The 23,356-nt window shown below is 34.9% G+C and overlaps 2 protein-coding genes across 3 annotated transcripts in view; both read right to left on the bottom strand.

Annotated features, from left to right (window-relative positions):
- Window positions 1-793: 793 nt before the first annotated feature.
- On the bottom strand, window positions 794-8,240 carry LOC126830620 (leucine-rich repeat-containing protein 59). The gene is made up of 7 exons (XM_050561026.1): window positions 8,048-8,240; window positions 7,683-7,742; window positions 6,801-7,067; window positions 6,168-6,240; window positions 5,799-5,951; window positions 5,033-5,098; window positions 794-4,414 (listed from the first exon to the last, which is right to left on the bottom strand). Exons 1-7 carry the CDS (start codon window positions 8,135-8,137, stop codon window positions 4,197-4,199), a joined length of 927 nt encoding a protein of 308 aa, XP_050416983.1. The 5' UTR covers window positions 8,138-8,240; the 3' UTR covers window positions 794-4,196.
- An 8,938-nt stretch (window positions 8,241-17,178) lies between these two features.
- LOC126830615 (zinc finger protein GLIS2) overlaps window positions 17,179-23,356 on the bottom strand; it is a 28,593-nt gene continuing 22,415 nt past the window's right edge. For both annotated transcript variants that reach the window (XM_050561020.2, XM_050561021.2), the window contains one exon: window positions 17,179-22,463. In XM_050561020.2, the coding sequence (XP_050416977.1) occupies window positions 21,889-22,463 (575 nt within the window). In that variant the 3' untranslated portion in view covers window positions 17,179-21,888. The remainder of the gene's footprint in view (window positions 22,464-23,356) is intronic.

Here is a 23,356-nt window from a genome sequence, read left to right as displayed (position 1 = left end):
AGGGTCCCCACAATCTTCATATTTATATGGTTAAATCTACTGAAATTGTCATGGTTTAATCTACTTAAATAGTGCTGGCTATTGCCACTGCGGTCAATATACGATACGAATCATATCACAATTTATAACCGGGTCAATATTTACCTCAGAAAACAACAGGGTAAATAAATAATTGATATTTTTTATTCCTGCTGATGTGGAAGAAATAAAACTGCGTTATTTCACGATATTGATTGATGTGGACCAAAATAAGGATCAAAATAATTTATAATGTGTGATAGATAATGTGTGAAGCGGATATAATTAAGAGTGAAGGTTACTTACTGAGAAAACATAAAAAGAATTGTGATACATTGATTCAGCATCTTGTGATTAAATAGGTGAATCGCGATACATCGATTCAACGATATATCATGTCAGCTCTAATTTTAAATTCTGAATAGAACCATTTTTGAACTGATATTTCTTTTAGAAATTCAACTCTTCAACAATATTGTAGTTCGCATGGTATTTTTCTTGTTGTTCAAATAACATTTAGTGGCTTGGGTATCGTCTCAAAATTCCAACACTTGCGTCCACTGGATGTATAAATGTTAATGTTGTTTCTTTAATGTTGAATCATGAATGAAAATACTCCGTCGGAGAGGTCGGAGAAGATGGGCACGTTGGTCAAGACTCGAGATCTATCCATGGGTTATTCATTTGGACAAAAGTGTTGAAATAATGGGATGATCGCTTAATTCAGAAGTGGTATCTAGGGGGGTGGGGGGGTCAATTTAAGTACAAAAATAACTTTAAACAGTTCATGATGATTTATTTTTTTCATCCTCAATTCAATGATAATTTTACAACTTATATATTTATATATATATGGTATTAAATAATACAATTCAACAGTTTTAACATTTTGTGGCAATTTTAAACTAACATTTGTATTTTTATACAATTAAAAAAAATAAAACAGAATATCAGGAAAATCACTTATTTTCTTTTTTCTTTGAGGTAAAAGAATATAACTGTGTTAACAATGTTGTACCACCAGTCATTAAGTAAGAGAGAGAGAAATTGGGTTTAACATCCACTCGACTAGGTTATTTCGGGAGCAACATATGGTTCAATTTTATTTCAGAAATTCGCTTACACTTAAGAAACCGAGGACCAAGAGAAAAGCCACAAGGCTGGACAGACGACCCTACTTTGGTCGCGTACAAGCAGGGAATCGAAACCACACCACCTGACTCAATTATTGACCTTATGATCATTAAGCAGGTGGCCGGTTAAGAAATGTTTGAGTCAAATTTTAAGTCCAGACTATTGTGAATGACTGATTTATTCATCCTACTAGTATAAACTTCAATAGATAAAGGCCTTCAACAATACTACATTCTATTATTTATAATATCAATTTCTAATTTTTATATATCACACATTATATATTAGCTGAAGGGAATAGCAATCATTATATTTACAATACATATGTACATTTAATTATCATACAATAACAATAACTTGGTAAGCATGATAGATCGATAACTACACAGGGTGGTGTGTCCTTGCCTCTCCCCTGAATCACTTATATTTCTGTTCCTATGAAACGTGTAAATTTCACCTATTTGTTTGGTTGGGGTGATGTAGCTAATAAAATTGTAGGTTATATTCAGGTCCAGATATGGGCCGAAAACGATGATTGACCCCCCCCTGCAAACAGTTCTGGTTCAAATATTTTTGGACAAGTTTCTTTTCCTTGTAGTTAAAGATTATGATTAAAAAATGAATGATGAACATCACCGGAACACCTAATAACACCATAACCTTTTTCTTGTTTTATTTACTTACATATTGACCTTAACTTAACTTAACCCTTTCGCCCCTGAACCACTGCTGACTCTCTCTAGCGACTCAAACTGCCTGAGTCCCATGAAAAGCTGTTGACTATAGATTTAGCAACTGTATACTAGTTCTGTGACGTGAGCAGTCTTGGCAGCCATAGTTTCGGATGGTTTCAAATATGACCTACAAAGATCACCTTTCTCTTATTTTTATAGAAAACCGAAAACCTACGAAAGGGTTAAAAATAAAAACATTAAAGCAACAATTGCATTTTTTGAAGTCATATGTTTAAATCGTTTAAAATAAAGCCTTAAAATACATGGAATCTATACACAGGCGTTGACCTGGAAATCACCCCTTCCATTATGTAGACATAGTTTCCCAGTGAAAAATATTTCAAATTTTTATGCGAATGTTATTAAAGTGCTAGAATGATTCCTTATATTGTATAATAGGGATCTGAGAACATTTTAAGCAATAGATAAAGAAATAATCATGTTTTGACTTTCTTAGAAAATATGAAATTATCGCTTTAAGTTTTGCATAAGGACAAGATAAAACAAATTCAAGCACACACAATTGCATTATATATCCTTTCAAGTATAAAAAATAAAGAATCTTTTGCAGATATTTCAACCATACAACTGTACGTATCTGAAGCTATTTTAGTGATTTATATCTGCCTACCATAATTTGAAAGGTTTATGATTATTAACAATGATGATATGATTATGAAAATGTTTAATTTATACAGTTTTTTTAAGGAAACAACTGTGATGGATAATAGTTTATTTATTATCCACCCTGAGCTCTCACTTGAGCCAGTGTCTTACTAGCATTGAAAACCTTGGACTAAGAAATCTCGGAGTTAATTTTGATGTAATAGTATTTATCTACTAGATCCATGGATTCCTTAATTACTTCTTATAGTGAGTTAGCTTCAAAAATCTGACAATATTCACTATATCATTACTTGAACAAAACAAAAAACTACATAAAATTTAGGATAAATAAAATATGAATTGTTTCGTAATTAAATATACTGTCAAACTATTCTAAACCAGCGGCTGCCAGGCAGGATACGCCCACATTTTCGAGAGATGGATAGAGAACAAGCTAAAAAGAAAGTGATTTTTCCTACAATCAAGGGCCATAATTCAGGAAATTACAATTCAATATGCGCAAATATCAAAAGGATCCAAGATCTTTGTGTTATAAACTTACATTTCAAGTTTCAACAAAATCCGATAAAAATTGTGACCTCTATAGGGTCCACAACCTTGATATACCATATTTTTTAGGCTATTTCAGAACGAACTGCAGCCATTTTGTCTGTCAATTTTGGGCCGAAATTCGAACTCAGCCATCCTTAGGGTGTAACGGTGATATAATAATACGTTTTTTTAAATCGAATAAACATTATGACCTCTATAGGGTCCACAAGCTAAAAATGCGATTTTTCGTACAATCAGGGGCCATAATTCAGGAAGTTACGGTCCGATATTTGCGAATATCGAAAGGAACCGAGATCTTTGGGTTATAAACTTACATTTCAAGTTTCAAGAAAATCGGATAAAAATTGTGACCTCTATAGGGTCCACAACCTTGACATACCATATTTTTACACTACTTCAGTACGAGGGGTGGCCATTTTGTCTGTCAGTTTTGGGCCGATTTTCACGAAATTCGAACTCAGCCATCCTTAGGGTGTAACGGTGATATAATAATAAGGTTTTTTAAATCGGATAAAAATTACGACCTCTATAGGGTCCACAAGCTAAAAACGTGATTTTTCTTACAATCAGGGGCCATAATTCAGGAAGTTACGGTCCGATATGCGCGAATATCGAAAGGAACCGAGATCTTTGGGTTATAAACTTACATTTCAAGTTTCAACAACATCGGATAAAAATTGCGACCTCTATAGGGTCCACAAGTTAAAAACGTGATTTTTCGTACAAACAGGGGCCATAATCCATGAAGTTTCAATCCGATACATGCCAATATCGAAAGCAGCCGAGATCTTTGGGCGATAAACCTATATTTCAAGTTTCGTCAAAATCAGATAAGAATTGTGACCTGTAGAGTGTCCACAAACAAATTGTGGACGGATGGACGGCCAGACGGACGGACGGACAGGAGCGTTGACAATATACGTCCACATGAAAATGTGGGCGTATAAAAATTGATGATACTATCATTTGTAAATTGCATAAAAGCAAAGACGAATTTAAAAAATCTTATAATCTAGTGTGATTTTTTTATATGAACAGCATATCTTCCTTTTTTCACGTTTTCCATAACATTGGCCATAATCTATGAAAATAACTGATCTGGAATCTATTTTAAGTCACATTAATTGTTATTTACTTCATCATTGTCAAAGCTTGGTGGTATAATTCCACAAGTTTTTTCTGTAATATGTTGAATGTAGCTACAGCATTTTTCTCCACTGGTTTATAATACACCGTGCATGTTTTATCGTTGCCATGGGAACCACAATAAAAATAGAAACCAACGGCAACAGCTGCCATGACGAGAAGAAGAGCAAATAACATTCCAAAACAATTGCATAAAGCACCATCTGCAAATAAAACAACATATATTGTTATTTATCATTGATAACTGTTTTATATCATTAACATTCCCTAACCTACAGGTCCCGTCTTCGATCCCTGCGTTTGCTGAGAAAGTTCATCCAGTTTTTCCGGCTTTGTTCCCTCTAGTAGGTGGTTCAGGACAGATGGCCTGGCAAGGGACAAGGTATAGTCGTTCGGATGGCACATAAAAGACCCTTTGACAGTTGAAATTTTATATAAGAGTTGGCCGGGGTGCTACTTAGCACACTGTATGGTGCATGCCTGTCTTTAATAGCCCAGTAGGAGCAGAACAGTAGCATTTTAAACTCTATTTTATTTCATTTTTAATGGAATCAATGGGGTTTTATATTTTGTCATTTTGAGATAAACAGATGCTAATCTCTTTATTTTTCTATGGTTATGTTAACGACGAGAGAGGAGAATTTTGAGCAGTGTTCTACCCATGTGGAGAGGAGGTTGCTTTAGACTAACATGTAGTCATTTTTATTTTCTATGGTGTATCTTGAATTACACATCTCCAGACTATATTTCCCTGATGCTTTGTTGATGGTGAGAATGATATTAGGGTGTCTTGAAATAACTATGAATATAAAAAAATCTACCTGTACTATTACTGGATTTTATTTCTACATGCTCTTTGACACCATTTGTTGCTGGTTTCTCTTTTACTAAAACACAAATTATAAAAACAATATTATCATAAACATTTCATTAACGCTTTATTTAGTTTACTTGTCTAATAGTTATAAAAACAGAAACTATTACAGTTTAGGTCAAAAATATCCCCACCCCACTCCCCAACAAAAATATTCCACTCTTCCTTTACAAAGGCCATTATAGAGACCGACATATCTCGTTATCTAACTTCATAAACCAACAAGTTAAGCTTAGTACATGGACAGGACATGGACATTAACGGATGCCTGATTGCCTTGGGACAACAAAAACTCATTTTCGGGCAAGTGGTTTTTCTTTCCTACCTTTTCCTAAAGAAAGTTTTTTTTATTAGTTTTGTCCCAAAAAAAAAGATGAAAGAAATTGACTGACAAGTTATCCGGAAAAGAATGACTGCAATAAGAAAAGATCGTTCAGAAATGTTGTAAACATATAAGGAAGTCAAGAGTTTTGTCACGGTTATCTCATATCTTTTTCTGTTGTCGTATCCCTTGAAAATCACTTGACGATTCAGTGTGATATAAATGGTATAAATATTATCAAATACATAATCTAGGTAGGCACTAGTAACTAATAATAGTTTGGATATTAACCCGACATGTTCACACAATTTATATCCAAGTTTCAGTTTCAGGCATATTCACGGAAGTATCTATGTTGCTTTTGATGATACCTCAACGGGTAAAACCTCACCTCTTTCTGGAGAATCATGATGATTATTCTGTTGTTTCTGTTCAGCTTTTAATGCTGCCTTTTGTCTTTTAATCTCATCAGCTTGAGCCTGTTTCTCAGCTTTTCTCCTTCTTCTTTCTTTTGCTTCTTCCTCTTGTCTGATCTTTTCTAATCCTACGAAAATAGAGAAAAGGGGGTTTAACATCCATATAAAACAAGCTAGGTCATTTCGGGACTAACACATGGTACATGTTTCTTTGAATAATTCATTTTACACTTGGTGTTTAGAAGTGGGGGAGGAAACCACTTTGACAGTCGACCATCGACTATGACGCTCGATTAGGATCGAAAGAACATGCCCGGAAAAATGAAATTATAACTTATCTTTACCTCTCACTCTCTCTTCTTCATCTTCTTGTTTTTTTAACAACTGAGCGTTGACACCCGTTAAAAATCGTACTGTCTGTAAAAATAGAATTCATAAATGTTTTATTTCAATGGGTTCCTCAATATGTGTCTCACTTGCAAATGGTGTGGGGAGTCAAGGTGCCTCGCTGACAAGAAGGTCGTGTGATTCACTCCCAGGGTTAGCTGAGAAAGTTCCTCTGGTTTTTCTGGCATGGTTTCCTCTTGCCAGTAGTGCAGGACCAAGGGCCTGGCAAGGACAGTATCTAGTCTTTTGGAGGGTACAAAAAAGGAGGTTCAGTGTGGAGTTGCAAACATTCGTCTTATACACTGCTGTGATTCATTTATGGATGAGGTCAGAAAAACAGTGAAATACTACGATTGGACTTATATTCCATATCAACTTATACCCTGTAAATATGGTAGGGATTGTGAATATAACTTTAATTAAATTGAAATATTCAAAACAAATCCAAGTTGATAATTCTTAAAGCTGCTAATAGTGATAGTCATTTGTATTTTCAGATATCTAATTTTTTGTAAAAACTGAACAGAACTGAACCATTTGTGGATTGATATCCCTTTTACGAATTCGAGGGATTAAAGAACCAAAATTACCTTTATAGCACATTTTTTACACTCTGCATCATTCAGACAATTTCCAGCTATAGATTTCAACGGTTCTTCTAACGGATTGTCTTTGACATCCAACCATTTCAGCTTCAACAGTTGATAGAAACTGACGGGTAGTGTCGTCAATTGGTTACCTAACAGATCTAAATGTTGTAGATTTTTAAGGCTGCCAAAATTTGATGGAAGTGACGCCAGATGGTTCTTACTTAGATCTATTTTTACCAGATGAGTTAAAGATGTAGAAAATATATCCTGTAATAATAAAAACAAATAAAAATAGCAATCACTCATATATCCTTCCAACTCTCTAATCCATCTTGTGCAGTCATGCGTCCTTTGTCTTGTGCAGTCATGAGTCCTTAACATAATTCTATGTAAAGATCTTGGTGTATTAGGGTTAATAGCAGTTAACATTAGGCTCAAAAGTAGCCATGGAAACACATTGCACTATGTGGCTAACTGATGTTCACATCTTCTCAAGGAGAGTAGAAAGTGGGACAGTATAACATCCACTAAATACAATGAAGTAATTCTGGGACTAACATATGGTATATTTGATATCAATAATTTGTTTGTGTGCAAAGATCATGAGCAGTGGATTAGGCAAGCAACCTTGGGATTGACAACACACAAATTGACTCAATGACAAACCTTACGATCTAAAGAGCATTATGTTACACCACTTAGCTGCCCCAGGTAGATAGTGGAACATACATGTAATGGTAGAAAATGGCACGCAATTATGTTTAAACGGCAACCTGAGGGAAAGTGAAATTTACTTTGCAATGAATTTCCATATCTGTCACAAGCACCCTTTCCTTCTTGTCTTATTCTTAAATTCAACAAAAATAATCTTTCAAAACTTACATCTAAGGCTTTCAACTGGTTATTAGATAAATCTAATTGGTTACATTTCTTCAGTGCTGCCTGAAATTAGACAAAGATTTATTAAACCAAATCAGTCAAATTATATTTGGGAGTGTTTAACCAGTTCATCACATGTGATAATGAATGACACCAATATACTAATATTGTCCTTTAACCACACGTGCAGTGAATACTTCTGCTAAAACACTTGGGAAAAATTTGGTGGATATATTCCGAAATTGGCCAAATGCTCTCTACACAATTTCTTCCAGATATGTGAGTTATTCTGACCCCGATTGGAAATTAATTAATAGCTCATTCATTCTCAAATAAAAGAAAACAAAGAGTTACAAACAAGTCATTACCACATCTTTCACTGGAACTACTGATAAATTACTTAAACTTAGATCAATCTCAGTTCCTTCTACTCGATCTCGTAAACTGTTTTTAGCCATTTTAACGGGTATTTTGTCAGTACTTTAGCTCAATCGGCGAAAATTGCAAACTTTCAAGAAATCTTCACGGCCCACGTTTACACAGGAAGTTGCTGTCTGATTAAGGTCTGTACTGCAGCAAATGAGGGCAAGTTACATTGAAATATTTCTATGGAGAGTTACTTAATTTTAATTTTAAAATCATCAATCATAGCTACAGTTCGTCTAAAGCTAACAAAATATTTTATTTCAGCTTTATATTTTGATATGTATTTATCCAGAAAAAGATTAAAGTCCAGTATTACTTGATGCGGACCGACATTTAACAACATCCGACTTCCGGGATAATTTCGTCTGTTTTGAGGACATGTGAGATTGTAAGAAGGACAAATTATTTCACCAGCCAAATGGTATGATGACATACATATTTATTTAGTTTTGACATTTTGTCACAACGATAGTATGTTAGTCGTAGGTTGATTTTGGTATAGCGTAGCTAGGACTTGTCTGCTTGATTTTCTTTTTAAAAGTTGATCATGATATGATTTTCAATCAACATGAATGATCATCATGAACATACTAACTGAAACAAGCCACGCCACATGTGATGTGGATTTTTGTCATGGATTCACATTCGGAAAAAAAAAACATAATATAGATTTACGAAACAGCAATACGCAGAACAGATTAAAGTTGTCAATAATATTGATAAATTTAATTTCGAAAGCTGTGATGAAGTCGAATGAACCGTACCAAAATTAACTAAATGGGAGCAATGGGTTCTTGATTTTTTGGTGTGAAACTGTGATGTATTTGTTTGGACTAAAGTCACATTTAAGTTTTACTATTATTGATACATGTACAATACATGTAATTACCTAGTTGCTCAGTGAGTAGTATATGGGGTTCATCTATGGCAGTTGCTCAATGCTCACTAACCAGGAGGTTGGCCATGAAAGTTTCTCGGGAATCTCCAATGGTTACCCCTTGACAGTAGGGCAAAACAGTGTGTCTGGCAAGGGAAAGGGTCGAGTTGTATAGATGGCACAGAAACCTGAGCTTCCATGTACATATTGATGTGCATTGTAACTGAAATTCAATAAAGGGTAGGACTAAGTGGGAAACACCCATGTCTGGATGAAATTTCCATCCGCACACTGCAAGGCATATGTCTATCACTATTAGCCCGGTTGATGCAGAAAAGTAGGACGTTAAACCCCATTTCATTTCGCATGGGAATTCTTTAATATAAGAATTTTTTGCTTTTAGGCTAAGTATTTTGTTCAAGTTGTAGTGGCTGGTGCACAGGTTGTGGGGCGAGCATTTGCCAGAGCTTTACGTCAGGAGTATCAGGCTAGTCAGCAAGCTGCCCAGAAAGCAGGAGGTGGAAGACATGGTGCCAAGAAAGCAGCAGCAGATACAGCAACAGGCATGTCACTTCAGGTAAAATGTTTGGCAAATATTGAAACACTAGAACCCTGGAAAACGGTACTTGTCAACAAGTCTGGACATAAGGCATCTTATTATAATATATACATTGTGAAATAATTTGTGACTGACAAAGTCTGTGACAGGTGCGTTATGTCCAGGCTTGTATATAGAAGTTGTGTGATAATTTGTGTCTTGACAAAGTCTGTGATAGTTGTCCAAACTTGTCAGGCACAAGCTCATCCTGGTCAGGCACATAACCTGTCAGTTTGTCTGGCACATAACCTGTCAGTTTGTCTGGCACATAACCTGTCAGTTTGTCTGGCACATATACTGAGCGCCATGGAAAACGCATCACTTTTTTTTCTCAAACATTTTATTACTATGTGGTTTTGTATGTATAATATTATGCAATACTATGAACTATTGTTTCACACAATGCTCCCAAACGCAAAAAATATCGGCCCGTGTGGAAAAAAAAAATTGCACGAGATGCACATGAAAAACCCAATATTCACGTGCAGCATTGTGTGTGAGCCCGTTAAAAGCATGTTTTCAACTTAATGTGCAGTACATGAACTGTGAAACGTCAATCTGTCGTAATTTGTTGTTGGACGTGTGAAGGAATCGAGCTAGAGATGCCGAGACTTACTGAAAATCAACGGAATGAAACCATGGGAATGTCCAAGGCTGGCATGTCTACACGACTGGATCAACACGTGACCGTCAACATCCTGGTTTTGTATGTATAATATTATGCAATACTATGAACTATTGTTTCACACAATGCTCCCAAACGCAAAAAATAGCGGCCCGTGTGGAAAAAAAAATTGCACGAGATGCACATGAAAAACCCAATATTCACGTGCGGCATTGTGTGTGAGCCCGTTAAAAGCATGTTTTCAACTTAATGTGCAGTACATGAACTGTGAAACGTCAATCTGTCGTAATTTGTTGTTGGACGTGTGAAGGAATCGAGCTAGAGATGCCGAGACTTACTGAAAATCAACGGAATGAAACCATGGGAATGTCCAGGGCTGGCATGTCTGCACGTACTGGATCAACACGTGACCGTCAACATCCTGGTCCGCAACGCGCTACAACCCAGGCTCAAGACCGCTACATCCGGGTCACTCATCTGCATGACAGATTCCGCCCAGCGACTCGAACAGGTGCAGCAGTCGTCGGAAGACAAGGACCAGTAAGTGCCAACACCGTAAGACGTCGTCTAAGAGAAATAGGACTCCATGCAAGACGACCTTATGTTGGAGCTATCCTCAGGGATCATCACCGTCAGCGGCGTTTGATATGGGCTCAAGGACACCAGACATGGAGAAGAGTAGACTGGCAAAGTGTGCTCTTCAGTGATGAGAGTCGCTTTCATCTTTTCCGGACACGGCACCGATAGAACATGTTTGGGATGAGATTGGACGCCGTCTGTATCGGAGACCACAGATGCACACCATTGCTGCTTTAGAAGCTGCTCTTGTCCAAGAATGGAACAATTTGCCCCAGGCCTTCTTTCAAACATTGGTAAATTCCATGCGACGTCGCTGCACAGCGTGCGTAAGAGCCCGTGGAGGACACACGCGCTACTGACATCTGTGTCGTACTTTTGGTTTTGACCCCTCTGACTTTGTACCGTTGATTACAGATTAAACATCAATAAGTGTACAAATGTGTTGTTATTGATGTGTTCCCATTTGAATATTGTTCACAATAAGATGCAAAATAAATAAGATATGTTTACAGGATCATTTTGTTATACGAAAAACTAAGTGATGCATTTTCCATGGCGCTCAGTATATTTGTCTTTTATTATAGCAAGATACAGACCCTTTATTCTATATCCGGCAATTTGTGTAACCCAACATTTACTGTCTAAATTCGATTAGGAAAATAGTTCACACACTCAGAATATTTAAATTTTAGCATCTGTACAAATTTGCTGTGTCAATGCTCATACATATCCATTTGAATAGAAATTTATAAATTTGTTTGTAAATATTGTAAAATAAAGTCAGCCATGTAACGGTGTTGCTTGTGCCAGGATTAACATATTACTATAACGGATATATTTCTGATGTTTATTTGATGTACATTTTAATCTGTAGTGTTGAACGATGGTTCAGCTGAATTAATTCATCGTTTTGTATTTTATTATAGGAAGCTAAACAGATATTGAATGTGTCCGAAGTTAAAGATATGGAAACAATATTACAGAAATATGAACATTTATTTAATGTCAATGATAAATCGAAAGGTGGATCTTTTTACTTACAATCAAAGGTAAGATGTCACACATGGGTGGTCATTTGTGACCCATGAAATTCAACAGCAAAACGAGTTGGAAGTTTCAAGTCTTTGTTTACGATATGTGAACAAAAATGTTGAAATAGACTAGAAATATAAAAAAAAATTGGTTTACTTTATTTGTCAAATCTAAACGTTTATCTTTCTTGTTATTTCATTGAAAAAATAGTTTAGTCTATTTTAACATTTTTGTTCATATAGTAAAAGACTTGCTACTTCCGACTCATTTTGTTATCACAGGTCACATATAGATCTAAGAAAGGCCCACAAAACACAAGACAGTCCAGTGTTCTTCAATCTTCAAAACAAGATTAAGCCGCAACGTCATAGCATGATGTATGCCCATCTGCATTTCCTTTGTTGGGTCAGACATGTAAGATGTGAACACTTATTTCATTTGTACCAGAGTGAGAGGTATTGAAGATTATTAGAATGGTTTTGCAAAATTGCAACAATTTTTCGTCCGCCCGTCTGTCCACCATCCACAATTTCTTGTGAACACTCTGCAGGCTACATTTATTATCTGATATATTTGAAATTCATATATCTTTTTTATATTAGTGAGACAAAGACGACATAAGTTATTATCCAATATCATCCTTTTTTATTTCTGATTTTAAATGTTAAGATTGTGTTGTTTTGTTTTAGGTTGTGAGAGCTAAGGAAAGGATAGAAATGGATTTAAAAGATACAACAAAGAAAGAAACAAAGAAAGAAGAATTATGACAGCAACAAAACTTGTATATTTTATAATGATATGTAAATAAATAGAGAGTGTGTGAGTGATATGGTGTACAGACATGTATGTAGAACAGTTAATGGTGCGTTGACCACACTTACTTTCGTTGACGCATGGATCATATTAAGAATTCAGTCCAGTCTATTGTTGTGATTTAACAAATTATGTACGTTGATCTGTTCAAAGATCTCGTAGCTGGTCGACTGTGCTAGTACTAGTAGATGAATTTTTGTGACTCAGAAGAAAAACTTAATTTCGTGGGTTTGAGAAAACCAATGACCTGATCAGTGGTTTCGACGTAGTTGGTAGATGAATATTGATTTATGAAATGGAAGAATAACATTACTTGATGAGGCTTTTCTCTTTCGATTTTAAGTTTTTTCGAGTTCAACTGTGTCTTTCACTTCATAAAGTGAAGCCCAAATGTAATTTCCCAAAGTTGGGTTTAAAATGAATCCTCTATAATATATTGGAATTATGGAATAGAAAGGGATAAATTTACCAGCTTTTCTTCAAGTACAAACAGCATGGGGTTATTTGATTATGCAATACAGATAAATATTAATACTTCGGTCAGTTTGTTACATGTGCAATGTGATGGGATAATTTTGCCCACACAGCAGTGTTTCTAATAAATGTACTAACTCTTTAACATGCACACCAATATTTACATTCTTGTATAGGAATAACATAAATTACTCCTCTTCTTAGATGATCAAATGAGTTAGCCATTTTGTTTGTGGTAACATTTATCCACCACATGATTAGTAACAAATGATTTTTTTTATGGTTCTTGTTTGAAATAGATTTCATGGTAAGAAAGGGAAATCACAAAATAGTGTGCTTTCCTGTTGTCTGAATTAATATATATAAAATAAAATATATTAATTATTTATGGAGATTTTGATTATTTCTCTTGCAAATAATATTTTAAGTGTATCTGAAACATGTTGGAAACCCTGAACCTTGTGATAGACAGGTATTAATAAAATCAATAAAAACAGAGTAAAATACAATTTGTATGAGACAGGCGACAGGTACCTGACAATGTATGTAACAGGTGTCATATTTTCAGACTCGTCTGTTGTATGTATATTCAAAGTGTTCACCTTATTTTTGTTGTTAAGAGTAGAAAGATTGAGACTAGGATTATTTAGTATCAATAAACGGGACACAGAATAATTATACTTCATCGGCTAAAATTATGCATCGCGTTTGTAGTAAAATGGTTGAGTTATTTTGGTGATTTACATTATTTCAGTTTGGTGAACAAAATGTTGTATTCCAAGTTATTTGACATTTGGGGGAGTCACGATGGCTCAGTGAGTAAGACGCTGGCTCGCTAGTCTGGAGGTTGTAGATTCGCTCCTGACGTTGGCCGAGAAAGTTCATTATGATTTTCCGGCATGGTTTCCCCTTGTCAGTGGTGCAGGACGAAGGGCCTGACAAGGACAGTTGTCTAGTCAACCGGATGTGTTGAAAAACCGAGGCCCCGTTATTGGCATGGAGGTAAAATTTCCCTCATAGCCCACTGTATAGTGTATGCCAGTCTTCATTAGCCCAGTCGGAGCAGAACAATAGGATGTTAAACACCATTTCATTTTGTTACATATTTGGAATGATTTTCTTCTTTGAATTTGTACATGATATGAATTATAAATAATAAATCTTTATTTACTTGTTTAGAAATAAAAAAAAAAATCCAAATATAAGTTATTGGTATATTTTTATATTGAGACAATGTAAAGCCAGTGCCAGGTCCTGTTATTTTTAAAGGAGCTAAATCGCTAACATTTGGGACCTAGAAATTGACAAAAGTAGGTCGCAACGCATATAATACTGTAGTATGAATGTATATAAACTGATTTACATTCAATGGTTTCCGTTTTTACTCCAATTTCAAATCAGTTATGTTCCGCAAAATAAGCCAGCAGTCTCAAGCGAGTGCAAATTTCTAGCGTCAGGTTATTCCAGTCTACATACGCCGTTTGATATGGTGCAATGTGTCTAGCCTTGTCCCTCGAGTCTCTTGATACAACTGGGGCTGAAGCGCATTATGGTACACGATTCGTGTACCAATGGTAAAATGTTTATTTTGTCTTAAATATTGGATATCAAAAGCCCATCTTTTTCAGGTAAGATAACCACATGAATGTTGATTTAATTTGACAAATAAATCTTGTTTTCAATGTTGAAGATTTTGGATGATATTAAGTTAGAGACTTAGCTACTTTAAGCAAAATGTTCAGTTTCTGCCAAGACATAAATTGTCCATGACATGCAACCCCTCCCCCTTGAAATATAACAAAATATAGTTAACTGCATACAGTAGAGGTAAAAGCTGCCTAGTGTCATTTGAGTGATTTTTAATCCCTTGCAAATTACAATATTGTCAAAATGGAATCTCTGAAAAGGAATATCAGTCCATAAATGGTTCGATTCAGCATTTATAAAGATAATAATATAATGAATTGAAATTTTCACAACATTCTATGGATGACATAATAAAGCTAGCATCACCTGGAGGTTATCTAGCATTGATATTTGCATTTTGTTTTGTTAATTAAATATAGAATAACAAATTTTAAAGTTGAATTGTAATTTTTGGTGACTTCAAAGGTACCGTGTTTGATTTTAAAAATATAAGAGCTGAAAATGGGGTTGATAAATGGAGTTATTTCCCTTTACATATAATCCACGGTCAGATAAGGACTTGTGTTAATTGTCGACTGTTCAGTCATTAATAATTACTAGGAACAAACATTTCACTATGATATCTGATATTATATCCCCAACCTCTATTTACAAGAATTTCAAATTTGTGACTTTATCAAAGAAAAACTGATTTTGATAACATGAGGTCAGTTCTTGGATTGAAATAACTAATCTTTCTTTTAATATTTCTCAAATATGATGTTCAGTTCAGTCTAGTCTTGAAAAATGATGTCTTTGTAATTTTACAGATGCATTATGTTAGAGCTAAATCTGTGTATAGCCTGTCTTTCTTTTGGCTTCAAATGCGTAATATTATTTGACATCTATTACAGGGACAATAACACTCTTGCTGGCTTGACAGCTCCAGAAAATAAAAAATAGCCTTATTCTAAGTACTAGATGTGTTAGTGTCCTACCTGGTGTGTAAATTATCCATTAAATCCTATTTTATTTGTCCAGAGAGTTCAAAAATATTTTTAAATCCAAGTCACATTTGAAAAACTTTACGTTGGGCTTTTCAAATCATTTAGTTGAATTTTTCCATTTTTTTAAATTAGGTGTGTTAAGATGAAATTTGTATCATCAATTAACTGGAATATTGTAAAATAGTACAATTTGTTGACAAGAATAAAGATTGGGACATATTATTCAGTTACAACAAGAGTGGTATTGAGCCTTTAACATGACAAGCCTATAATCAACTCTCTATAATTTCTAGATCATCAGTCTGATGGTGGAGATTTAAATGGATTTGAACACCTGTGAGATTTAAAACTTTAACGATAAAATGGATAACCAGACTAGTCTCAGTTGTCAAGTACCCTTGCTACGATAAGATTGTGATTGGACGATTCCATATCAACATATCATTCAAAACTTGTGAACCAGAAAATTCTGTCTGCACACAGAGAACTATCTACTTTGGAAATCGATCTCTTCCCTGGATGTCCTCCATATTCAAAATTTGTAATGGCTTATAATCCATTTTAAATCTTTTATACACACAACTAAATAAATATTCTCATGTTTATTAAATGGGAGCAGAATAAACATTTCTCAAAATCATCCAAGTACACTTTGTGTTTTCCACTCAAATAGTCAATGCAGGAATTAAAATATTGGTCAACTAGCTTCCAATTTGTTCTGAGGGGGAGGTGACTGGAGACAGACAAGAGTTATTTTCATATGCCATAAAATTCTGCAAAATCTTTTGAAAGGATTTGATTATTGAGTCATTTGATTGGCTGTCTAATCACAGACTCAGAAAAAGCTTCCATAAACATGTCCTTAAGATCTAGGGTTCCCACAACTTCTTCTAAGCGACCACAAAGTGGTGGGGCGTCGTCACGGGGCAGGGGGGGACTTGGTATGGGGGCCCTCCCCAAGAAAATTTTAAAAAAATGATTGCCAGAAAGGTGTTTTGCAAGCATTTCAGAAGAAATAACTTACTCATCAAATTCACAAAAAGAGATTGAAACTCAAAATTGATCGCAACCCCAAGGCAACTGGTCAACCCATGTCGAAAGTCTCAAGTAAAACTCCGGATTTAGATGATATTGAGGGTACCCCTGACGCAATATAGTTTTGTAGGTGCCGACTTCCCATTAAACAATATTTCATTTATTGAGGGGATTCCATTTGTTCCAGCCAAATATGCTATATCGATGCAGTACAGGGTAAATTTCCCTCATAGCATACAGCATGTCATATGTTAGTCTTCATCAGCCTGGTTAATGCAAAAAAGCAGGATGTCAAACTCATCATTTCGTTCTTTGAACTGACTTACCGACAAGGGTGAAGACATTAGAAATGCAAATATTTTAGAGATCTGCACAGCCAAAAAAAAAACCCACATAAAATAGCAGATAATATATGTTTAATTACATAATATATAAATATATAAACTACTATATTTTCAGTATCAAAATATTTCCACTATAACAATGATAATAACAATGAAAATCAACGACTATTTAAAATTAACCCTTATCAATATAGCACTTGGTACATTAATATTGAATACCCCAGTTCCTGGTAAATATCAGAGAAAAGGAATCCTTTTTACATTCCGATTTGTAGTTTATTTTTGAAATTGCTCAATATTACTGCTGTGTAAACCAATTCAACTTTGTGTCACATCGACTTGGAAATACATAGATCACAATTCTATGGAATACGATTACAGAGCGATATTTCAACTAGGTTTCTCTCATCTTTATTAAGTAATGATAAAATATAATGTTTGTATTGTCTCATTATATTTTATCATTGCTTATTAATGACTAAAGAAGCCTAGTTAAAACGTCCCTCAGTAATAAACAGTAATAGTATTCCATAGAATTGTGTCCTGTGTATTTCAATTCAATTACTAAATGACATTGAAACAATTTAATGACTCCGGGTAGATTGAGACGCTAGATATAGCAATAGTCTCTGGGGATCCAGCCAGTCGTTTGACTCCAGTAGATTGAGGCGATAGAGATAGCGGTCGTTTCAGGGGATCCAGATGCTAAAGGGTTAAAGTATATCTGGCTTATGAATATTATCAATGTGAATCATGACTGGTGTCACGTGTGAGTAGTGTAAACTTTCTATTACACCAGATTCCACTTCCAGGCAAGTTCACACAGCCAATGATTTATTTTGTTTTTTTCATGTAACAAGTTCAGTATCTATCTTCGGTTATGCTAGGTTCCCACTATCATGATTTGCGCTACGACTGAAATCGTGGACTCAATAGGGACAATCCTATTGTAACGCATCGCATAACAGTGGGAACCTAGCATAAACCAGTAAGCCAAATAAGTACATCTTGGGAAGAGTGAGAGAGAAATGCAGATTAATGTCCACTTGACTCGACACAAACTAGGTCATTTCGGAACAAAGATGGTTTATTTTATTAATTCACTTGTGCGTAGGGGTCTTTAGCAGTGGGAGGAAACTGAAGGACAGACGACTCTACTCCTTGTCACGTACAAACAGGGAATCGAAACCACACCACTTGATTCAATGACAGATCTTATGATATAGTGCAAACATTAAACTATACCCCCCCCCCCCTTCCCCCACACATCTTAAGGCACCAAGGGAGAGGCGGTGGTACACAGATATTTTTCCATTGTTGTATTTACCATGATACAAAGCCTCACTAGTCCTCCGTTAAATCAAATTATCTAGGATTTTACAATCAGATGTAATCTCAATTTTTAACTTAAATTAAACATGAATTCAAAACTTAATTAAAATACATTTTATGGTACAATATTTCTACCTTCAAACAAAGACCTATCTCAGGTGAAACAATGAAAACAAAGACCTATCTCAGGTGAAACAATGAAAATTAAAGTTGAACCATTCTCAAGTGAAATAATAATATGGCCTTTGTGTGAAGGCAGATCAAATTACAGCTTAATTAAATTTCAACTTTTAAAGTCATTTACAATTTCTGAAATTAAAAATTGTTAGAAATTCAATAAGAACAACAGTAACATCCACATGCTCAAAAATAATTAAATCATAATCTGTACCAAATATCAAATTACTGTATAAAACACACATTTAATGCTTTTGTTTCTAAAAATGAAATGAAATGATATGTCGTTGAATGTCCTACTGTTCTGTAACGACTGGGATAATAAAGACAGATGGTTTGTGCATTTTTTGGAAAAAATCTTATTTTTCAGATGAATCCACATTAAAATTAATTATTTGACATTTAATAATTTAAAAAAACAACATATCAATGGTAGATAATCTCCAGACATGGATTTAGTTGAATTAACGGGGCATTAGGTAAGATTAGATTAAGAGTTGACAGTTCTCGCTATAATAGTTAAAAAATAGATAATGAAAAGGGAATATGTTGAAAATTTCAGTTAAATTACTTCCTCTGAGCCTAGTTATCGGCGATACAATTAGTCTAGCCTCGATTGTCATGGCTACCTTTGTTAATAAATATCAAATTAATAATTTATATAACATTTAAGGCCTAAAGAAAGACCTGCAATAGGCAGATTTAGCTGTTGCATAATGCATGTTTAATCAGAGGCCCATGAAAATATTGTCGGGAATAATATAGGTGATTTGTTTTGACCATATCCCATTTGCGTCATCTGAAATGAACTATTATTGGATTGATACTCCTTTCAAAAATTCAACTTTTCACAATATTGTAGTCTCCAAATGATTTGAAATCCCTCATATATTGTACCATAGTTTAAAAAGGATTAAAAATATGATAGATAATCTCACAGCTTGAATTCAAACGATCATCGGTGGCTTTAATTTTATATGATCAAAATGTTTAACATCATTCCTTTCACACTTGCTTTAAGGTAAATTTTGATTAAAGCATTAGTATTTATTTATTCACTAGCTGGATACCTGGTTCAAGATCTGATTACTCACCATCATCCGTTACTATTATTAAACTTAATTACCATAATAAACAGGAGTTACCTCCTGTTAACCGTTAATTACAGTAAAACAGTTCCTCTGCAAGCACAGTTCTGCATTGATTTTTGGCTGTGTTAAACTAATAAATGATCTTGTCCTACATAAATCATGACCTAAAACATTCAAAGGGTCATGATGGTTAATTTGATACCACATATGTGGGGTGGATTGTGGCGACGAAGCATGATGGGAGAACATACATACACACATCTTTGATTTTAATTATATACATTTACTTAATGCTTAAAGTAGCAATACTGTTATATTAATTTATAAAAATCAACAGTTAAAACATATTATATTATAGTCATGTACAAATTCATTGAATCTTATAAACCTCAACATTTCTCAAATACAACGTTTGAAAACTTTAATTCTGAAATTGGTCGACAATCAAAATATGTTTGTTAACAGTGACGTTATAGACAGATAAACAATGGACATTATTCAAGAATACATCCTCGGTTTCCACAGTGGTCTCATTCCGTTTTATAGCCTACCTTAGGTTGATTCATGGGGTTTTCTCCGATTTCAAATTATCTGCTCTGGCCTTCATCGTAGCTTGAGTCTGCGAATCAATCAAAAAACAGTTTACAAATTATTCCTACTAAGACTCTTTAGCCCTTTTGGTTACGTTCACAACAACATGGCGGCTTGTTGCAACAAGGTGAGTTACTTCACCTCGTCAACTTCCTTTGCAATTAACGATTTATGGAATTGGTCGATAAAAACAGCACTAACATCAAGGGTAGATAACTTGAATATGGGTACCTCCCCCCTCGGATTAACCCAGGGTATAGTGGATTAGAACGGAAAGAGACCACCAGGGATACCGAGGATGTCCAGAATATTGCTAGAGTACTTGAGTTTATACTGTTAGAATTTCTAAATTAAAATACATATTTAATCAGTATGATGAAATGCTGATTTATTCTGGCTTGCATAGATTTATTACCACTTTAAACGTGGATTTTAGGTAACAATTCAGACAGTCAAAACAGAAAATATACTGGCCTAACCCCTTACAAATTGGAATAAGAATGAAATTCCTGTAAGTTTTAAGCTCATGCCAGAATTCAATTCTTGTACATTGTAATATTGGGGACCAAGGCGGTGCCATTATTCATCAATGTAACCTTTTCATTGGTCGCGAACTGAAATTTATACTTTGATTTGAATGCTCAGCCAATGAATAATCTATTCATGAACGGGGCCGAACAGCTCATATAAAGATAATGATGTATAAAAATGATAAAATGTTATTAAACCAGTGTTGAAATGATATTTGTGTAGGCATACCTTTTAACTTATCATAGTTTACCGTACAAAGTAGTGCAGCTTTATGGTTTTCGGATATATATATATGTATAAATTGGAAGATAACCATTTTTCACTATATTCACTTGACAAGAACTTTTCATTGATGGAGACAGTATGCAGAGTAAAGATCATGCAAATTACATGATCAAAATTACATGAGAGAGAGAGAAAATGGAAATGGGGTTTAATTGCCACTCAACACAAACTAGGTCATTTCAGGACTATGGTATGGTTCACTTTTATTTCAATAATTTTCTTGCAGGTACGGGTCTTTAGCAATTGTAGGAAACTGGAGGACCCTGGGACAGGTAATCATACTCCTTGTCACATACAAGCGGGGAATCAAAACAATGTCACTTGACTTTCTGATCTAACCTGATACATGCACAGAAAGAATATGCTCTAGCATAGTATAAATTATTTGGCAAGGATATAAATATATTCAATACTTCTTTGAGAAGAAACTCTATCATAAATACATTAATAATAGGTACATGTACTTATTTTCACACAACAAAAATATATGCTAAACCAATTTGAGGGAAAAAAAAGGCCCTCAAATCTCTTAAACGGTTTGAAATTCAGAAATAAAAGCTCTGAAGAAGAATAACGAAGGTCTTTTTATTTTTAAATATTTCTTTTTTCAAGAATATTCTGATTGTTGTTCAAAAGAAAAACTAAAATTCAAATTGATCTGGCCGGGGTATTTATAAAAAATAATATAAAAATATATTTCACTCGTCTTGTAAAACACAAAAATATTTTGTTCATGTGCACACCACAAGTTTCTTGTTACGATAAATCAGTCGGCAACAATTTGAGTAGTTAATGTTGCTATAGTAACGGGGGTACTGATCGGACTACGTGACAAATCTAACGGTCGTTCCTGACAATCAGATTCCGTCGGCGAAGAACTGCCATCTGTATTTGGAAGGGAGGATGGAATTGCTGTCACAACATGGGGTAACAGTTCTGTGACGTGAGATGCTATCGGCAACAGATTCCATGACGACACAACACTTGCGGTTTGTTGCATATTTACGTCTTTTGACAAATCACCATTGGATTGGACGTTTGAATTATTGTTTATATTAATTGTCGTATATGGTAGGGCTGTAGAAAATAACAATTCACTTCCTTTTTCCGAACATAGCGCGTCATGAAACGACTGAGAAGAGTTACTGCCCTTAACGTTATGTCCGTGAGTTCGTGCATGTTTACGTAATGAGCTGGGATCTGTATAACGTTTGTTGCATCCTGGCATTTTACAGATGTATGGTTTTTGATCTTGGTGCGTGCGGACATGTTTAAAACGATCGCTGGAGTTCGAATACGCTTTATTACAACCTTGAAATGGACAGGTATAAGGTTTCTCACCTAAAAATAAAAAAAATACAAATTCATTTATTATAGCCTATAAAATGTTGCTTAAAGATATACAGAGAAAAAATGGGGTTTAAAGTCCACTTAGCACAAAACAGTTCATTTCAGGACTAACATATGCATATGGTTCAATTTTATTTCAATAATTCGTTTGCACGTGTAGGGGGTCTTTAGCATAGAAAGAAAGCATTGGTGCTCCTATGGTTAGTCGGATAACCATAAACGGTTAGAGAGAGTGAGAGAGAAATGGGGCTTAACGTCCACTCGATACAAACTAGGCCATTTCGGGACTAACATATGGTTTTAACTTTATTTCAATAATTTGCTTGCACGTAGGGGTCTTTAGCAGTTGGAGGAAACCGGTGGACCCGGAGAAAACCCACAAGGTTGGACAGGCGACACTACTCCTTGTCACGTACAACCGGGGATTCGAAACCACGCTAGTTGACTCAACGACAGGCCTTATGATACAGCGGGCGCATGCTAACCATTTGGCCATCCAACCCCCCCACCATAAATGGTTAGAATTGGACGATTAAACAGTTCGAATTAAATGGTACGGTTACTCAGAGATGTCCACCATTATATAGAGTTACATGCATGTCCCATTATATTCCTCTTTATAACAAAAGTTTTCTGTTGCTCTTCTTTTGTATTTGATGTTTGAAAATCTTAGAATGTATCTCTCACCCCACGATGTCAACTACCAAAAATAATACTATTAATAGCACTCCAGGTTAGCGAGTCAATGTCTTACCCGCTGAGCCAAAGTGGCTCCTGCAATTACGATACTAACATGTGGTATGTCTGTATTACAATTATTCAAGGATCTTTTGCAGTGTGAGGAACTCAGAGAAAACCCACAAGGTTAGGCATTGACCCTTCTC

Source organism: Patella vulgata, chromosome 8 (genome assembly GCF_932274485.2).
Source record: "Patella vulgata chromosome 8, xgPatVulg1.2, whole genome shotgun sequence".
Lineage (NCBI taxonomy): Eukaryota > Metazoa > Mollusca > Gastropoda > Patellidae > Patella > Patella vulgata.
The sequence above is the reverse complement of the archived record's forward strand: the minus strand, read 5'-3'. Positions and strand labels throughout refer to the sequence as shown.